We start from the raw sequence: 14879 nt of genomic DNA, 5'->3' as shown, positions 1-14879 counted from the left end.
TTTCAATTTGAAGCTCTGATTCCAATCTGTTGAGACGAGCAGCCACCTTTGGGTGCCAGAGCAGAGTTAGCCTGCAGAAGACCAAAAACCGATGGATACTCTCACAGCCTCTTCTGTTTCCAGCAGGCCCTGGGTGCTCCAGTTCTTCAGAAACCTCTTTGGGAGCGGCAGGCATGTCACACAAGAGGGGCAGAGACCCAAGGCGAAAGACGAAGATAACGCCAAGAGTGAACTCCTGGACTCTCCTCTGCCCGAAAATGGGCTTGAAACAACCTTGCCAGGTCAAGAGCCTGAGGCCACCAAGACTTCTCCCAGTGAGATCTGTGGGGGGTTGATGGGCAGCTGCCCTGAAGAGCTATCGTTGCTGAAGGAATTAAGTCTGGGAGACACTACCCCTACGAATGAGAACAAACTGCCTGCTTCATTTCACTCGGCTAGGATGGAGATGGGAGACTCAGATGGCTTTGCTAACCCCATGATAAGTGGCTTGGCCAAGGATCCATGTGAGAAAGTTCCTGTTACAGGAGAGAAGGAAGAAGACTCTGATGACAGGGAGGCAGTGGGAAAGTGAGTGTCACCAACGTTGAGGCCAAGTCTCAGCACACAGAACAGTGTTTAAAACTAGTTCAGCTAAGTTTTTCTCAGAGTAGACCCACTGAAATTAATGAACATGACTAAAATCCACTTTGAGTAAAACTCAGTTATTTCTAATAGGATTTAATATCCGTTCAGATTGCTTCCCATACAGGAATGTGTGAAAATAGATGGGCAAATATAGCAAAGCCCTTCACAAAAACCACTTGTGTTAATTGGCTTCTGGCTGTATTACATGGGTACTAATTAGGAATGGAATTGCTCGTTGACTGTTCTGGCTGTTCTTGGCTTCAAAAGGCCGAACACTTAATTTTGTGCTAAACTTTCCATGAGGTTGATTATCACACACTGAGTTGAGATACGTGGGGTTTTGCTTTGCTAACTGAAGTTCACTGTATGAGATGTTAACCATAAAAATGCATGTGGAAGGAAGGGTTACTACAGTTGGCAGCCAACCAGAATTTCACAAGCCTGACTTGTTATCATTTAGACTGGCTGCCAACAGCAGAGGATGCAAAGTCAGAAAAAATGCAGCAGAACTTGATTTAGCACATCTGTGTGTCTGCAGGCACAATAATATGAATGCATGTGCACTCTGTTGTTAGATGGAGATCTGCTTTTGCTGCCTTGCAGATGAACTCAATACTCTTCCTCTCAGCTGAGCGATTGTCTGTTACCTTCTTCGAGGTTGTTCAAATCCTATGGAGACAGACTGAAAGTGAGGCCTTTGTTTTTTTTTTAAAATAATTTTTATTAAGGTTTTCCAAATTAAAACAAATAAAATCCAATTCATAAACTTTTTCCAATATCCAGGACTTCCCCTCCCCACCCCCTCTTGTGTTCCAAATCTTCCAAAAAAGCAATAATATTCAACAAATTCTTATTCCCAAAATACACTCATCATCAATAACTCAATTTATCCAAATTTCCATCCCCTAAGGTCGACCTATTCCCTTCCACGAGTTCCCCCCTTTCAAATATAGTACAGATGAAAATAGAATAAAAACAAACAATAATTTTACAACCTTTGGATTCCAAATTTCCCTCCCCTCTTCCCCTGTTGCGTTCCTCCTATCCCTCCACTTCTAATGTCTTCCTGATGAACCCACATTTCACTAAACCCACATCCCTCTGGTTCTTTACCGGTCTTTTTTTTTAAATTACAGATGTCCAATCATAGAAGGAGTCTATCAAAGGGGGCCCATTTCTTCTATCCAGATTTTTATATCCAGGAGTATAAACTCCAATTTTATATCCATAAGCTTGTCAAATCTGGATATCCCAAATGTTCCCACTCCAGTTCTGTCCAGTTCTTGTTGTTTCCTTGTTCTTGTCAATCACTCTCCTCCTTTTTACTTCCCTGTTCCCTCACAGAAATGTTCTTTTTCCAAAGGCTTCTAGTGTCTCTACAGAGGCTTGTTATTCAGGAGCAAAACATTACATCATGTTCCTTTCATTTTTCAACAGATTAATCCATTGTTTCCAGTAAAGTGTAGGCCTCTGTAGACAAAATAATGTTCCATTTCTGCAGTTTCCCAGGAGATTAAAAGTTCTATCCAACTGTTCAAGTTTCCCGTCGAAAACACATGCAATGTCCCTCAGCTCCTCTAGGTGGATTACAATAACAAAGTTCCCTTCCAGATCACATCCGCCAGTCCAAATAACTTATAAATCCTTATTTGAAACAATTTATCTCCAATTTATAACAAATGTAACCGGCAAAGTCCTCATAACAAAGTCTCAATTTCATTCTTCCGTTTTGACAGCTCTTTGACAGCTGTCAAAACCTCCGTTATTCTTCTCCAGGCATTTTCACGAATCGCTCCAGGGATTCCGGGGGGGTTGCTTTTTAATACGAATTCCACTTTTCTCCTCCAGCTCAATCTTATAAATTTCCCTCGTGAAGTTGCTAGTTCGGCAAGATAAGGTTCCTCTCGATCTTAGTTATCCAGTCCTTTGTTTTGGCTCTTCTACAATTTGGGGGGGGGCTGACTTCCTTTTTTCCACCTCCCCCGTTCGCTCCAAATTCTAAAAATTTATCCCTCTTTTTAGTCCATATTCCAATTACTCACGGGTTCTTCTTTTGGGTCCAAATTTTCAATAGAAGAAGTCAGCGCTCTCCGCCGGATGGCATGCGGCTGCGCTCGGCAGGGATAGCAGAGGACTCAAAGCACCACGCTCCTCCCCGGCACCCGATCCGTAGCCTTTAAAAAGGCTCCTTCACGAATCGAGAGGGCGCTGACGGTGCCAGCCGAGTCTCCATGTCCACGGCCTCCGTGGCCGTGGTTTTTAAGGGTCCCCGCATCGCCGGTGCGGTAGGACCCAGCCCCTGCCGAGCAGGCTCCCTCCGGAGCTCGGAGGGAGCCCGCCATTCGGCGATGGCGCCGACCCGGAAGTCGAAAGTGAGGCCTTTGGACCGAAAAAGGAATATCCCTGTTACAAAAAAAAAACCCACTTTGCACATGCTCTGCCTCCAACACATTTTACCCTGAAGTTATTTTTCAAGGGGAAAGCCCTTTCATCATCTTAAGAGGAAAATGGAGATCTGGACATGCACTTGGCTGGAGGTGTCTGGATTTTTGAGAACAAAATTTGCAATCCTAGAGTTGCACTTAAAACCTCCCATCCGTGTATAATGAATAATCATTAACAGTTAATAATTCAATTTTAAGCAGAGGAATTTGCATAAGCAGTGCTGCCATGAATAATTCTTAATGTAAGATTTCCATGTGAAGAGGTTTCCATAATCTGTTATTACAAACCACAGATTATCATGGAGACTAACTACCTGGGTCTTTTAGATACAGACTGAAGGCTTTGTTCGTGCAGTCAACTAAAGGGCTTGACTTAGAGACAGGCCTCATCCCAGGAAATTCTCTCTTAAAATTTTAATCCCCATCAACATCATTGCTTTTATTCACTACAGTAAATCCACCTGTCTGTGGCAATGTAGCAGTTATCATTGCTGATAAAGATGTGGCGTTTGGGTGTAGATATTAGGGTGGGAAGAAAAAAAGTGATGAATGAAGCACTGATGTGGAAGTCCCCTTCTTCTATGCAATAATTGTGTGTTTGACTTTAGGGATGAATTTCCCCAGGTCCTGTGTGCAGATGATGGAGTTGCCATGTCTGCTGGATCCATGACTGATGGTAAAGGCTGTAGCGCTGAAGAGGAAAGAGAGCATCTACTGAAAGGTGAGGGCTGGAAGAAGATTCCCACTCACCCATATGGCAGCTGCTGTCCAACAGTACCTGTACCCCTCCCCCCAAGCTGCTATGACTTAATTGTTTTCATCCTATTCAATACCAGATGTCTGAGGTTTGAGTCATGTATTTCAAGCAAGCAGGAGGCAAACCTTACAATCAAGAACACCCAGTATTATGTCAGATGGCCCATTAAAGATGGGTAAGAACTACAGCTGCAGTTCTTATTAGGTGATTCCATTGAATTATATTGTGCAGAGGCTGTATTCACACCAGTAGATGCTGGTCCAGTGCCAGATCCCACAGTGAAAGCAGCAAGGTGACTAAGTGGGTCAAACATTGCAGGCGTCCAGATAGCTCTGAGTGAGAAGATTTCACTGACAAAGGTTGAGAGCAGGCTGAAGCCTTTTATGCAGGTATAGGCAAACTCGGCCCTCCAGATGTTTTGGGACTACAATTCCCATGATCCCTAGCTAACAGGACCAGTGGTCATGGATGATGGGAATTGTAGTCCCAAAAAACATCTGGAGGGCCGAGTTGGCCTATGCCTGGTTTTATGTCTCCAAACTACGTCCTCCAGGCTCTCCTCACTTGTGGGGAAATTCAGTCAATCAATCATTCTATATGTATGCCGCCTTTCCTAAGTTAAAACAGTGCCCAGGGTGGCTTACAACACATCAAAAGTTAAATAACTACAAGTATAACAAAAGTAATGATAAAGATCCGAAATAAAGATACAAAAAAGTAACTTCAACAACAGTAAGAATCCCCTACAACAACCCCCCCTCCACCCCAGCGTACTGTATCTTATCTTACACCACTGATCTGGAGAGGTACTATGGGAGGCATTTGTTTTCTCAAACTCACAGGAAGTTGGCTGTGAGGATTTGGGCCCTGACCCTACAGGCTTTAGTAGACTAAGAGATCCTTCTGGAGACTCCTGTCTCACAGCCTCAAACATAGTGGTCTCCTGATCTGCAGCAGCCAGTTCAGAGCCCTGCTCCTTGACCCGATTCCTTAGCTGGTGCCTGTGCAGCCTCAAGCTCTGTGGCTGAATTGCTGCTGGATTTAGAGGGCATTACAACCCACCCTGGTTATACGGAGAGACTTCATGAGTTGGTGACATCACTTTTCTTTTAAACAGAAGATGTACAAGAAGGGGAACCTCCAAAAGCAGACCTCTCTCCATGGAACAGACTCCTCAATATGTACAAGCAGCGCCGGTGGCTTCCTGCTTCTAAAGGGGTAAATATGCGACAGGGAGTTGTTTTGGGGTTTTTTCCCTCCCTCTCTGCAAGTGGCATTTTTATATCATAAGCAAGGCTAAATATGTGATTTCCATCAGAAGAGTGAAGGTAACGAAATTACATTGTGAGCTGGCCTCTAGAATCCCCTCTAGAACACAATGTAAATTGGCTTTGCTTAAAAATCAAAAGATAGGTGGGATTTGAGAGTATCTATGCTAGCTGCCAGTGCCACATATTTATTTTTATTATTTGTTTAAATATAACACCCCACCTTTTCATCTATCAGCCCACAAGCTAGCTCACAATAGCTATTATCATCCAGGGAAAATGTTAAGAATGAAAAAGGAACAACACAGCAGTAGGAATCAGTAGATCTAGTAGCAATCAAGACAATAATCAGCAAAATGGCAGGCAACAATACTTGACTTGCAAATGGAAAATATCAAGGAGTCTTGATATTGCAAGTGATAGTTCCTCCATCAAGAAACTGTGTCGAGATAGAGACAGTTGTCATGCCTGTGATCTTGTGGTGCTCAATAAATGTTAAATTATAACAGCAGACATCTTAGAGATACTTAAGAAACCCTTGAAATAGCGTATGGCAAAATAATTCAGGGCCAGCAGTCATAGCCCTTCAGCTATAGCCCAGTTCATCAGCTGCATTAAGTGCTATTATTTGTTGGCAGATATATACCCGGGTGTGGGTGGGTGGGTGGGTGGGGGGACAATGACCGATTAACAGTGGAATAAAAGACCATGAAATGCAAGAGATGCATTTTAAATGCATGTGACATTTCAATGCAGAGCTCAAATGTATGGATGTAATCCCAGTGACCTCATTTTAGCAGTGCTAATTTAACACCCATATTGGAAGGGAGACCTTGATTCAGACTGTGTCATAAACAAATACAATCAAATATGCTGATTAGCTCAGCATTAATTGAAATTCTAGTTTCATACTGGAGACTCGTTTTAAAGTTGCTGTTGTTGACATATCAGCAGCCGAGGGTCCTAAAAACTAAGATAGAGACCTAACATCAGCATCTGACTTTCTTGGGTAGCTGCGTGCTAAAGTTTGTCTTCCTTGGGCCCCCTCAAGAGCAGTGCTCTGGTAACTGCAATTTGGTTGCCATCGGTGGCGGGTTTATGAGCTCAACTGGTTTGCCCACACTGGGCACTGAACTGAGAGGGCACTGGAGGGGGCACCACAACAATGACTTAGAACAGAAGGTGAAAGCCAATGAGGTGCATGTGCCAAATTTTGGTGTTGCACTGGGCGGCACTGAAATTTGAAAGCCCAAAGTCCACCACTGGTGACATCCCTTATATTACTTTTCCCACAATGCCCTGGACATGTTTCAGTCCAAGCAAGCAAAAATCAAGAGTGGAAACTATTTCTCATTGCTCCCATCACCATGCTTGGAAAATCTATTCTGTCAGTTTCTGCCTGTGAGTCAGCTGTTACATGCCAGACTCACGTGACAATAAACCTAAATAGCACTTTTAAGCATTCAAATAGCTTTGTATACATTATCTCAGTAGGCTTACAATAATGCTGAAAAGTAGGGCAACCTTTATGCCCTCGTATTGTGGGTGTGGAGGGCAAGATCTGAAAGACAGTAGCATGCCTAAGGCCACCTCAGAGCTGAGGTGAAGACGGGGGATTTCCCAACTGCCTGTTTTCTTAACCACTGTACCAGCACAACGCCTCTGCCCATAAAAACAGCAAGTAGCTCCAGCCAAAGCAATGGCTTTTGCACATGTTTCTCTTTCAGTCCTTACCACACAGATAAGCAAGCGCTTGTGCAAAGGTCTTAATCATGCCTATTTTTAGTAACATGTTTTGCAGCCATTTGGAAATGGCTTCATAAGCATCTTTTTGCACCATATACATTGCCCTCAACACCGTTAGTGCCTAATGATTGGGAGTGCTTACATAGCTGGGTATTGCAGCAGAATTACAGTAAGTAGTAGTCAGTTACCATAATTAGTCGTAATTTTAACTATTCTGTTGCTTGGCGCATTGGCTTTCCAATCAGAGGGAAAGGGGAAGTTTCATATAACAGCCCACAAGACTTAGCACAGGCCTAACCAGGTCTACTCAGAGGAACTGGGCATGGAGGAAAGGGTTAATTTCCTTCATGGGCACAAATCAACTTCTGTATGAGATAAGCAAGCAGGTGCAAGGTCAGCAAAGCCGGTTGTTATGGCTATGACCCAGTGCTGTCTATATAAGTGAGCAAGGCACGTCAGCTCATTAGTCAGTCAGTGAGCCTTTCTGTGAGTTGGAGTCTGTGTTATGTCTTAAAGCTGGAGCAACAGAGATACTTTGTCCTTATCTGTATCTGTTTCTGTATCTGTACAGTGGTACCTCAGGTTAAGAATTTAATTCGTTCTGGAGGTCTGTTCTTAACCTGAAACTGTTCTTAACCTGAACCACTACTTTAGCTAATGGGGTCTCCTGCTGCAGTTGCGTCGCCACTGCGCGGTTTCTGTTCTCATCCTGAAGCGAAGTTCTTAACCCGAGGTACTATTTCTGGGTTAGCGGAGTCTGTAACCTGAAGCGTCTGTAACCCGAGGTACCACTGTATCTGTATCACCACCAACTGTATTGCCACCAAGGACTGTATTCCTGAAGTCTAATCTTCTACAGCAGTAAACTATTTTTGCACCTTAACATGCCCCTGTGAGGTGAATAGAACTGGGAACAACTTCCAGTACATGGGTCTCTCACCTCAGATTCCCACCACAAACCTGGCCTTCTGGTAGTGAAGTTGTTGAAACGTACTGGAAGTGGGAGGGGCAAGGTGAAAGGGGGGGGCTGTGTTATGCCAGCACAGTGGTGGAGCCAATCTGGTACTCCCACCAGTGCAGCCACACAGGGTGTCTGTCTGTTCTTTTTATCCTGTTTTATATTTTCCGGCTGTTTACTTCCCCCTCCCCTTCTGGGTTGAACACATGTAGGATATATTGGTGGCCATTCTTCTGGCAGAGCAGTGGCACATCTTCTTCCTCAGCATACAGTGGTACCTTGGGTTACAGACACTTCAGGTTACAGACGCTTCAGATTACAGACTCCGCTAATCCAGAAATAGTATCTCGGGTTAAGAACTTTGCTTCAGGATAAGAACAGAAAATGCACGGCAGCGGGAGTGGGAGGCCCCATTAGCTAAAGTGGTACCTCAAGTTAAGAACAGTTTCAGGTTAAGAACGGACCTCCAGAACGAATTAAGTTCTTAACCTGAGGTACCATTGTAATAGGTGCATAGGGTTGCTGTGTTAGGCTGCAATCCTAAACATACATACTAAACATACATACTAAACACAGTGGTCTTCCACAGAAATGTGCAGAACAGTCCTAAGCATGTTTATTCAGAAATAATTCTCACCAATTTCGATGGAGCTTCTTTCCACAAGAAGGATTTCCTTCTTATGCAGGCATGTCTTTCTGTCAGATGCTTGTTTCTTTCTGTTTTAATCTTGTAAGTTTTTGGTCATTTCATTTTTGCAACAGTCCATGACTAATATCAATAAAATTGAACTGCACTCATGCAGTCCCAATAGAATCAGATTTCAAACATCCATAATTGTTCAAAATCAAAATTACATTCTTGGTCCACTTGTGAAATAATATAATACAGGTATTTATGCAATTTCAGAAACCTTGCTATAATGGGATAATTAAAACTAAATTCCATTTTATCTGGCCACACCTTCTGAATATGTTTTTTTAAAATATATATATATGCACCATCTTCAGGATATTCCAGTACAACCAGTTGTTGAAGATGATCTAATGGTATATGGAATTGCAACACCCAGACCTCATGTCACCCTATCAAATTCCTCTGCAGTTTGCAGTGCTTGTGGGTAAGTTTTTTGTGGTGCTCTTCATCCCCCACATTCTGAAACATTGAGTAGATGGTCCCCAAATACCAAAATTTGTGCAATGTGATGTTGAAATGTAAAATGTAACCAATGAGAATGAGCAACAAAAGATTGTGGGGTGCCTCTGGCCCCTAATCAGAGGTTCCAGCTAGGACAATGATGGACCACCAGATTTGTATTGTAAAGAGGGTTCTTCAGCTCTTCACTAAGCCAACTGGAGTTGATAAATGAAAATGAATTGTCAGGTGGAGTGCTGGGAACAACTTTGGATAGTACCACATGTGACCACTAGATGCCACTGTCCAATTTAGAACAAATTTACTGGGCTAAAGTGTGTACTGTACTGTATCCAAGAGTGGCTGTAAAGGCATTAAAATGCATTACAGTACTGTACTTGGATTAAAAGAAAACACCCTGGTTTAAGGGGCAATAATTTGGAATGGGGAATTTATAGTGAGTCACCCTGATACAGAGTCTTTAATTTACGGATGTATTTAAAAATACTTACTCTTTCTTAATCTGCTGTAAGGATTATAATTCAATATATACGATTGTACATTTTAAATCTGCAATTTGTTGGTGTTGAATATATATAATTGTAAATGTGTATGAATGTGAAAGAAATCTTAGTAAAAACCAACCCTGGTGGTGGCAAATCTTTTTGACAAATATGCCATAGGTGAAGTCCAAAGTCTCAGAGAGTGCCACCCTAGTATGTACACATTCCATATTCATCATCCTGTGCCTTTATGTGAGTCTGCTGAGCTGGGGAACAGGGAGCAGTTGGCTGTGTAGCAGGGGGCGGGGAGCAAAAATGTGGCTCATAATTAATATGCTATAGCCCTAAGCCTCTCTTATTTGTGCTGCCTGTAACACTGGTGCCAAAGGCTGGCTATCCATGATATATTATAGAACTGCAGAAAAAGTGAAGGACTTAATAGGACATCCTTAGGCCTTCCTAAATTTATTTTCTTACACAGAATATGCACAGTTATTGCTGAGGATCCAGTTGACCTATTCAAAAGCACTGCTGTGGGAATTCAGCTCCCCCCCCCAATAATATAAATTAAAACTATCCCACGTGTATTGAAATTAAAGACATCACCACCCTCCTCTTACCCATAGCAATGACTTACCATTTTGTAAATCTTAAAAAACTATTTCCTTTTAAGTATAACATTGATCTACACCAACAGTAGAATTCATAAATGCTCTGTTTCTGTTAAAAAGCAAACAGATGGCCGTCTCACAAACTTGGGGTCCACCTTTTGTGCAATTAAAAAAATACGGTTGGATCACTGTGATCATTGGATAAATAGTGGTACAGAAATTTAAGAACAGGAACAACAACTGATCACTGATCACCCAGATAAACTTTAATCTGCCTTTAATTGGCCTCTAGAAGTGCTACAGATGTGATGAACAGATGATTACCTTGAACTCTCATTACATCTCTGTTTTAATGAGCATTGAAGTACCTACTGATAAGGTACTGTGCTGGATCCTTTTGAGGGCAATTCATAATAGTATAACAGTTGTCCTTTAGAGAGCAGTGCAGTAAATTAATTTGAAAGCTGCACATGAAGTTTAATCTGTTATAAACTTCTTGTTGTTTTTAAAATAAAGCCAGTGATAGTTGGAGCCCTGAGACTGACTTTTGCTTGGTATACTTTGTAGAAGCTATTTTATTTATAGCTTTCAGATTTTAGAGAAAGGAATGAGAATGCCTATTCAGATTCTGACATTGACCCAAGCTATGACCTTAGGGCAGTCACATTTATTTAATTAAATAAGAGCATTTATAAACAACTTAATATTTTTTAAAAATCCCTGAGTGGTGTACAACATAAAAACAATAAACAATATCATAAAAACAAAAATAGAACACAAACCCAATAAAAAAATGTATAAAAGCAGGAATTTTGGAGATTGAAGCAAATAGAAACAGGATCCAGTCTTAAGGGTCCAGGAAAACCTAGGTAGGAAGATGTCTTTATGAGACATTTAAAGCAACTGATGGTTGCAATATCAATTTTGGGGTCACTGCCATTGGCTATTCTGTAGCTTGTAGAATTTCCCCAGCTCTCTCTACTTAAGGCCTAACTGGTCAAATGAGAACAGTCAAGGTTTTACAAGGTTCCATCAGTGCTAGCAATGCTTCTAATCTAACTCTGTCTCTCCCTGGCCCAATGCAATCTAGGCTTCCTGAGAATGAAGATGGAGAAGGGGCTGGTGACTGTGAGACGGCACTCAGAGGTCCAGGAAGAAATGATGCTGGAAGTCTGGAGCACCCTAAGGTGTTGTAGATGCTAATATAGTCTGGGAGGGAATGGAGGCTCATAGCACTTTCCAACATTCCTAACTTTTTGTCTTTAAAGTGCTATAGGATTGTCTTTTTTGCTGAAACAGCAAATGAGGGCTCCCCACTTCTAGTTCTCTAGTGAGAATGACAGGATCATGGTACTCACAGGCGAACCAGGAATCGCCTCCATTTCCCTCCTGACAGAGGCTCTGAGCTTTTAACTGCTACATGATGGGCAGAAATTTAACAGTTGCAGCTTCTGAGCACTACTTCATTGCCATGCCAGCAAGGATGGCACCTGCTGAATTTCTGCATGCAACACAGCTGTTGCAGACAAATAACCTTTGTTGGGGAGGGGGAAAGTCCACAACCCCAACCTCATCAACTGTAACTGTGAATGTAGACAACAACTTTACTTGCAGATGGTAAATTGAATCCCTGAAAGGGCCATGCCTTGATCTTCATGGATGCTGAATTCACTGGGGTTTTCTTTCAATCAGCAGTCAGGATAATGGACTGAGCTCCTTGAGTTTTTTCTTGGCTATTAATTAATGGAGCATCATCCTACATATCTGCATTAGCAGGGAGAAGAGGTAGGGTAAGATAAAGGACCAGTGTGGAACAGTGGCTAGTGTGTGGAAAACCGAAGTTTAAATTACTGCTAGGCTATAAAACTGTCTGGGTGAACATGGATTGGCATTAGCACATGGCATCCTCAGGCATCTGGCCAGCTACTGATGCTCACCATCTTTTTGTCTGCTGCTCTGATCAACACCAGGTGGCTGGGATTGAGAGTCACCATTTAAATTTCCCACAATGCCCCACAGCAATTGGGTATATTTTGGAAATCAAAATGGCAGCTTCCAGCCGCACAGCACTGATTGAAGCTGCTACTGCTATCCACCATGGCTGTTGTTTCCAGAGCTCACCAACATTGAAGGAGACCTGCCACTGACAGAGGAAGGGACCACCAAGGAGCCCTTTACCAAGGGGCCTTGCAAACTTAGAGCTGGCTCTGCTTTTGACAAGTCTTCTCAAATATTCTTCAGGATGACTGTGAGCTCACACCACCACTTTGAAGGAGAAAGTAGGATTCAAATGTAGGATATCAGTGACAATGGAACTTCAGAGTGATCATTGGTATGCCTTTGTAACATTATTCTTTCTTTCCACCCTTGTTAGAATGTGCACTGAGGAAACACTGTCGGAGTCACTTTGGGTCTGCCAACTGCACCCTTCTCCACTTTGCTTGCTGGGAGGAAGATGGTCTACTAAGGATTGTTATTTGTAACCCACCAGGACTGTTTCGAATTTCTTTCTTTCTTTCTTTCTTTCTTTCTTTCTTTCTTTCTTTCTTTCTTTCTTTTGTATAGTTGTTGCCCACTTTCCCCTGTGCTCCCCTTACAAATCCACCAGATGTGTTCGTAGTATATATTTCAGGTTGATGAACTGCTCTTCCACCTCCTCATTAAAGTTTTCCTGTGAATTCATATCTTTTTTGTGTGCTTTTAATGTCACACATGACAAAGCGAGACATCTCTTGAGGCTTCATGAAACACAGAAGGCTCATTCAGACATCTGCTTGTCTCGCCACTTTCCCCTTGGAAAACCCAATACTAACTGCTGAATCAGAACAAATGTCAATCGAGTTGTCCGTGGACTGATGTTTACTCCGATACAGTGTTAAAGAGCTGGTTTTCCCAGGGAAATCAGTGGGAAAAACACTGGATCTGTGCTTTCTAGGCACAGGACAGACTGAAGGGTGAACTATGTATGGGAACTCAACATAGATATTGACCTCAACATCCAGCAAAATCTGAGTTTTTAGACCTATGCATTTTCTTGCTCACTGTTTCTGCAAGGTGTAAAACATCAAATGCCATAAGCTGTTGTTGACTATCAGTGATAGATACTGACAAACAGAAAGCATTCAAATAAATGATTGGAAACTAATATTAAGATCAAATATTGGAATATATAAAATACTGATGCCAAATTGAATATCTACCAAATATTTGGCATTCACATATGCAGAGAAAAACTTTTGAAGATCGTTAGGGAAAGGGCAAATTATCTTCAGCTCCACTTATTCCATCATTTCTAGTATTTTAACTTTTTGGGTTAGGCAGTTGAGGTCTTATACTTCAATGTACGCTGGGTCCCTCCAGACCTTTTCATTATGCATTCATGATGATTCCTGCTCATGAGGATATCAAGGTGGTCATACACAATCCCAAATTCAATACTGTTTGTGTGTGCAAAAATGTTGGATGGTCACACGCATATCTCATAACTTCCTGGTGAAATCCCGTAATTATATATACCACAAATGTTCTGGTTTATCTTTTTCTCATTTTTGTTTCACGATAGCCCCTCCAGACAGCAATAATGTGGCAGCATTAGAAATGCAACATGGAACAAACTAAGAACAAATTCACCATAAACACACTATTATTGAGTCAAGAACAGATTGCAGAAAAAACAATAAAACACTAGTCTGGAGGGGCTTTCTATTATTCAGCTCTTGATTGGCAGCTACCCTCCAGAGTCACAGAAAGACATCTTTCCTAGTTCTAAAACCTGAAAACCTTTGTTCCTGCCTCTGTTTCAGAGTGTGGATTTGGACTAGGAAGTGGATCTTGCTTCTCTCTTTATACCTTCAGCCTCTTGTAAGAGGTGAACTGTAGGCTAGCCCTTGGCATTTTTAACCACAGGCTGTGAGAATTGAGCCGGAATAGTTCTGGCAGCCCAAGGCCCCTGCTAATCTGGGAATTCTATGAGAGGAAACCCACACCCTGCAAACCTGCCAGACGACAAAGCCTTCTTCATACATGTTGACTCCCAGGGGATTGCAAAATAGAGCAGTTACTATTTTTGTACAGGTTTTATTGATTAATTTTCAGGATCTGCAGTTGCTTTGCCCTTAGCTTTGCAGCATAAGTATGGTTGGCATCCAGAATATGGCTAATGTGTCTATTTCACAAAAGCACATAGTTTGTGGGCTAATCATCTTAGGTGCCATCACTTGTCTCCAAGATATATGCAAAAGCCTCTGACTACTACTGCCACCTATTTTGATTATTGTGCCTCAGTTAGAAGACTCTCCTCAATATTGTACATGGTTTCTTTAGTTAGACACCAGGCTCAATAATAAGAATTTAAGGAATTATGGAATATTCTTTTCTATATTTGTTATATATGGGGTGTATGGGGTGTTAGGGGAGGTAAGGTAAAGATAAAGGACCCCTAGATGGTTAAGCCCAGTCAAAATTGACTATGGGGTGCTGTGCTCATCTCCCCTTTCAGGCTGAGGGAGCTGGTGTTTGTCCGTAGACAAGTTTATGGATCAGGACTAAACTGAGTCGTACCTCTGCTGAGGGACCTGTTGTGCTCCTTCTTGTGTAGTTTGTCTACCTTTGGTCTTCACCATATGTGATGAGCGCGAAGGCACTTTTTCCTCTCATGCCGTTGGGCCCACTCTCACTTAGAGAATTTGCCCTCACCTCACTGAAGAACCCTTTACTTGAAGGTTTCCTTTCCCTTCCTCTTAAAATTCTAACCCAGAGTCTCCTGCGGGGGACCTTTGTGAGGGAATATTTAGTAAGTTGGAGTCTCAGACAGGTTTTCTTTAAATAAACAATAAA

At 42.2% G+C, this 14879-nt stretch overlaps 1 protein-coding gene across 1 annotated transcript; it reads left to right on the top strand.

The window, feature by feature from the left end:
- Window positions 1-12725, top strand: LOC309372243 (uncharacterized protein). Its single transcript, XM_081915626.1, has 6 exons — window positions 1-567; window positions 3677-3789; window positions 4943-5043; window positions 8806-8915; window positions 11134-11230; window positions 12418-12725. The coding sequence occupies exons 1-6, from the start codon at window positions 92-94 to the stop codon at window positions 12427-12429; spliced, it is 909 nt and encodes a 302-aa protein (XP_081771752.1). The 5' UTR covers window positions 1-91; the 3' UTR covers window positions 12430-12725.
- The last annotated feature ends 2154 nt before the right edge of the window (window positions 12726-14879 follow it).

The sequence above is a fragment of the Podarcis melisellensis genome, assembly GCF_964234715.1.
Source record: "Podarcis melisellensis genome assembly, chromosome: 6".
Taxonomy (NCBI): Eukaryota; Metazoa; Chordata; class Lepidosauria; order Squamata; family Lacertidae; genus Podarcis; species Podarcis melisellensis.
The sequence above is the reverse complement of the archived record's forward strand: the minus strand, read 5'-3'. Positions and strand labels throughout refer to the sequence as shown.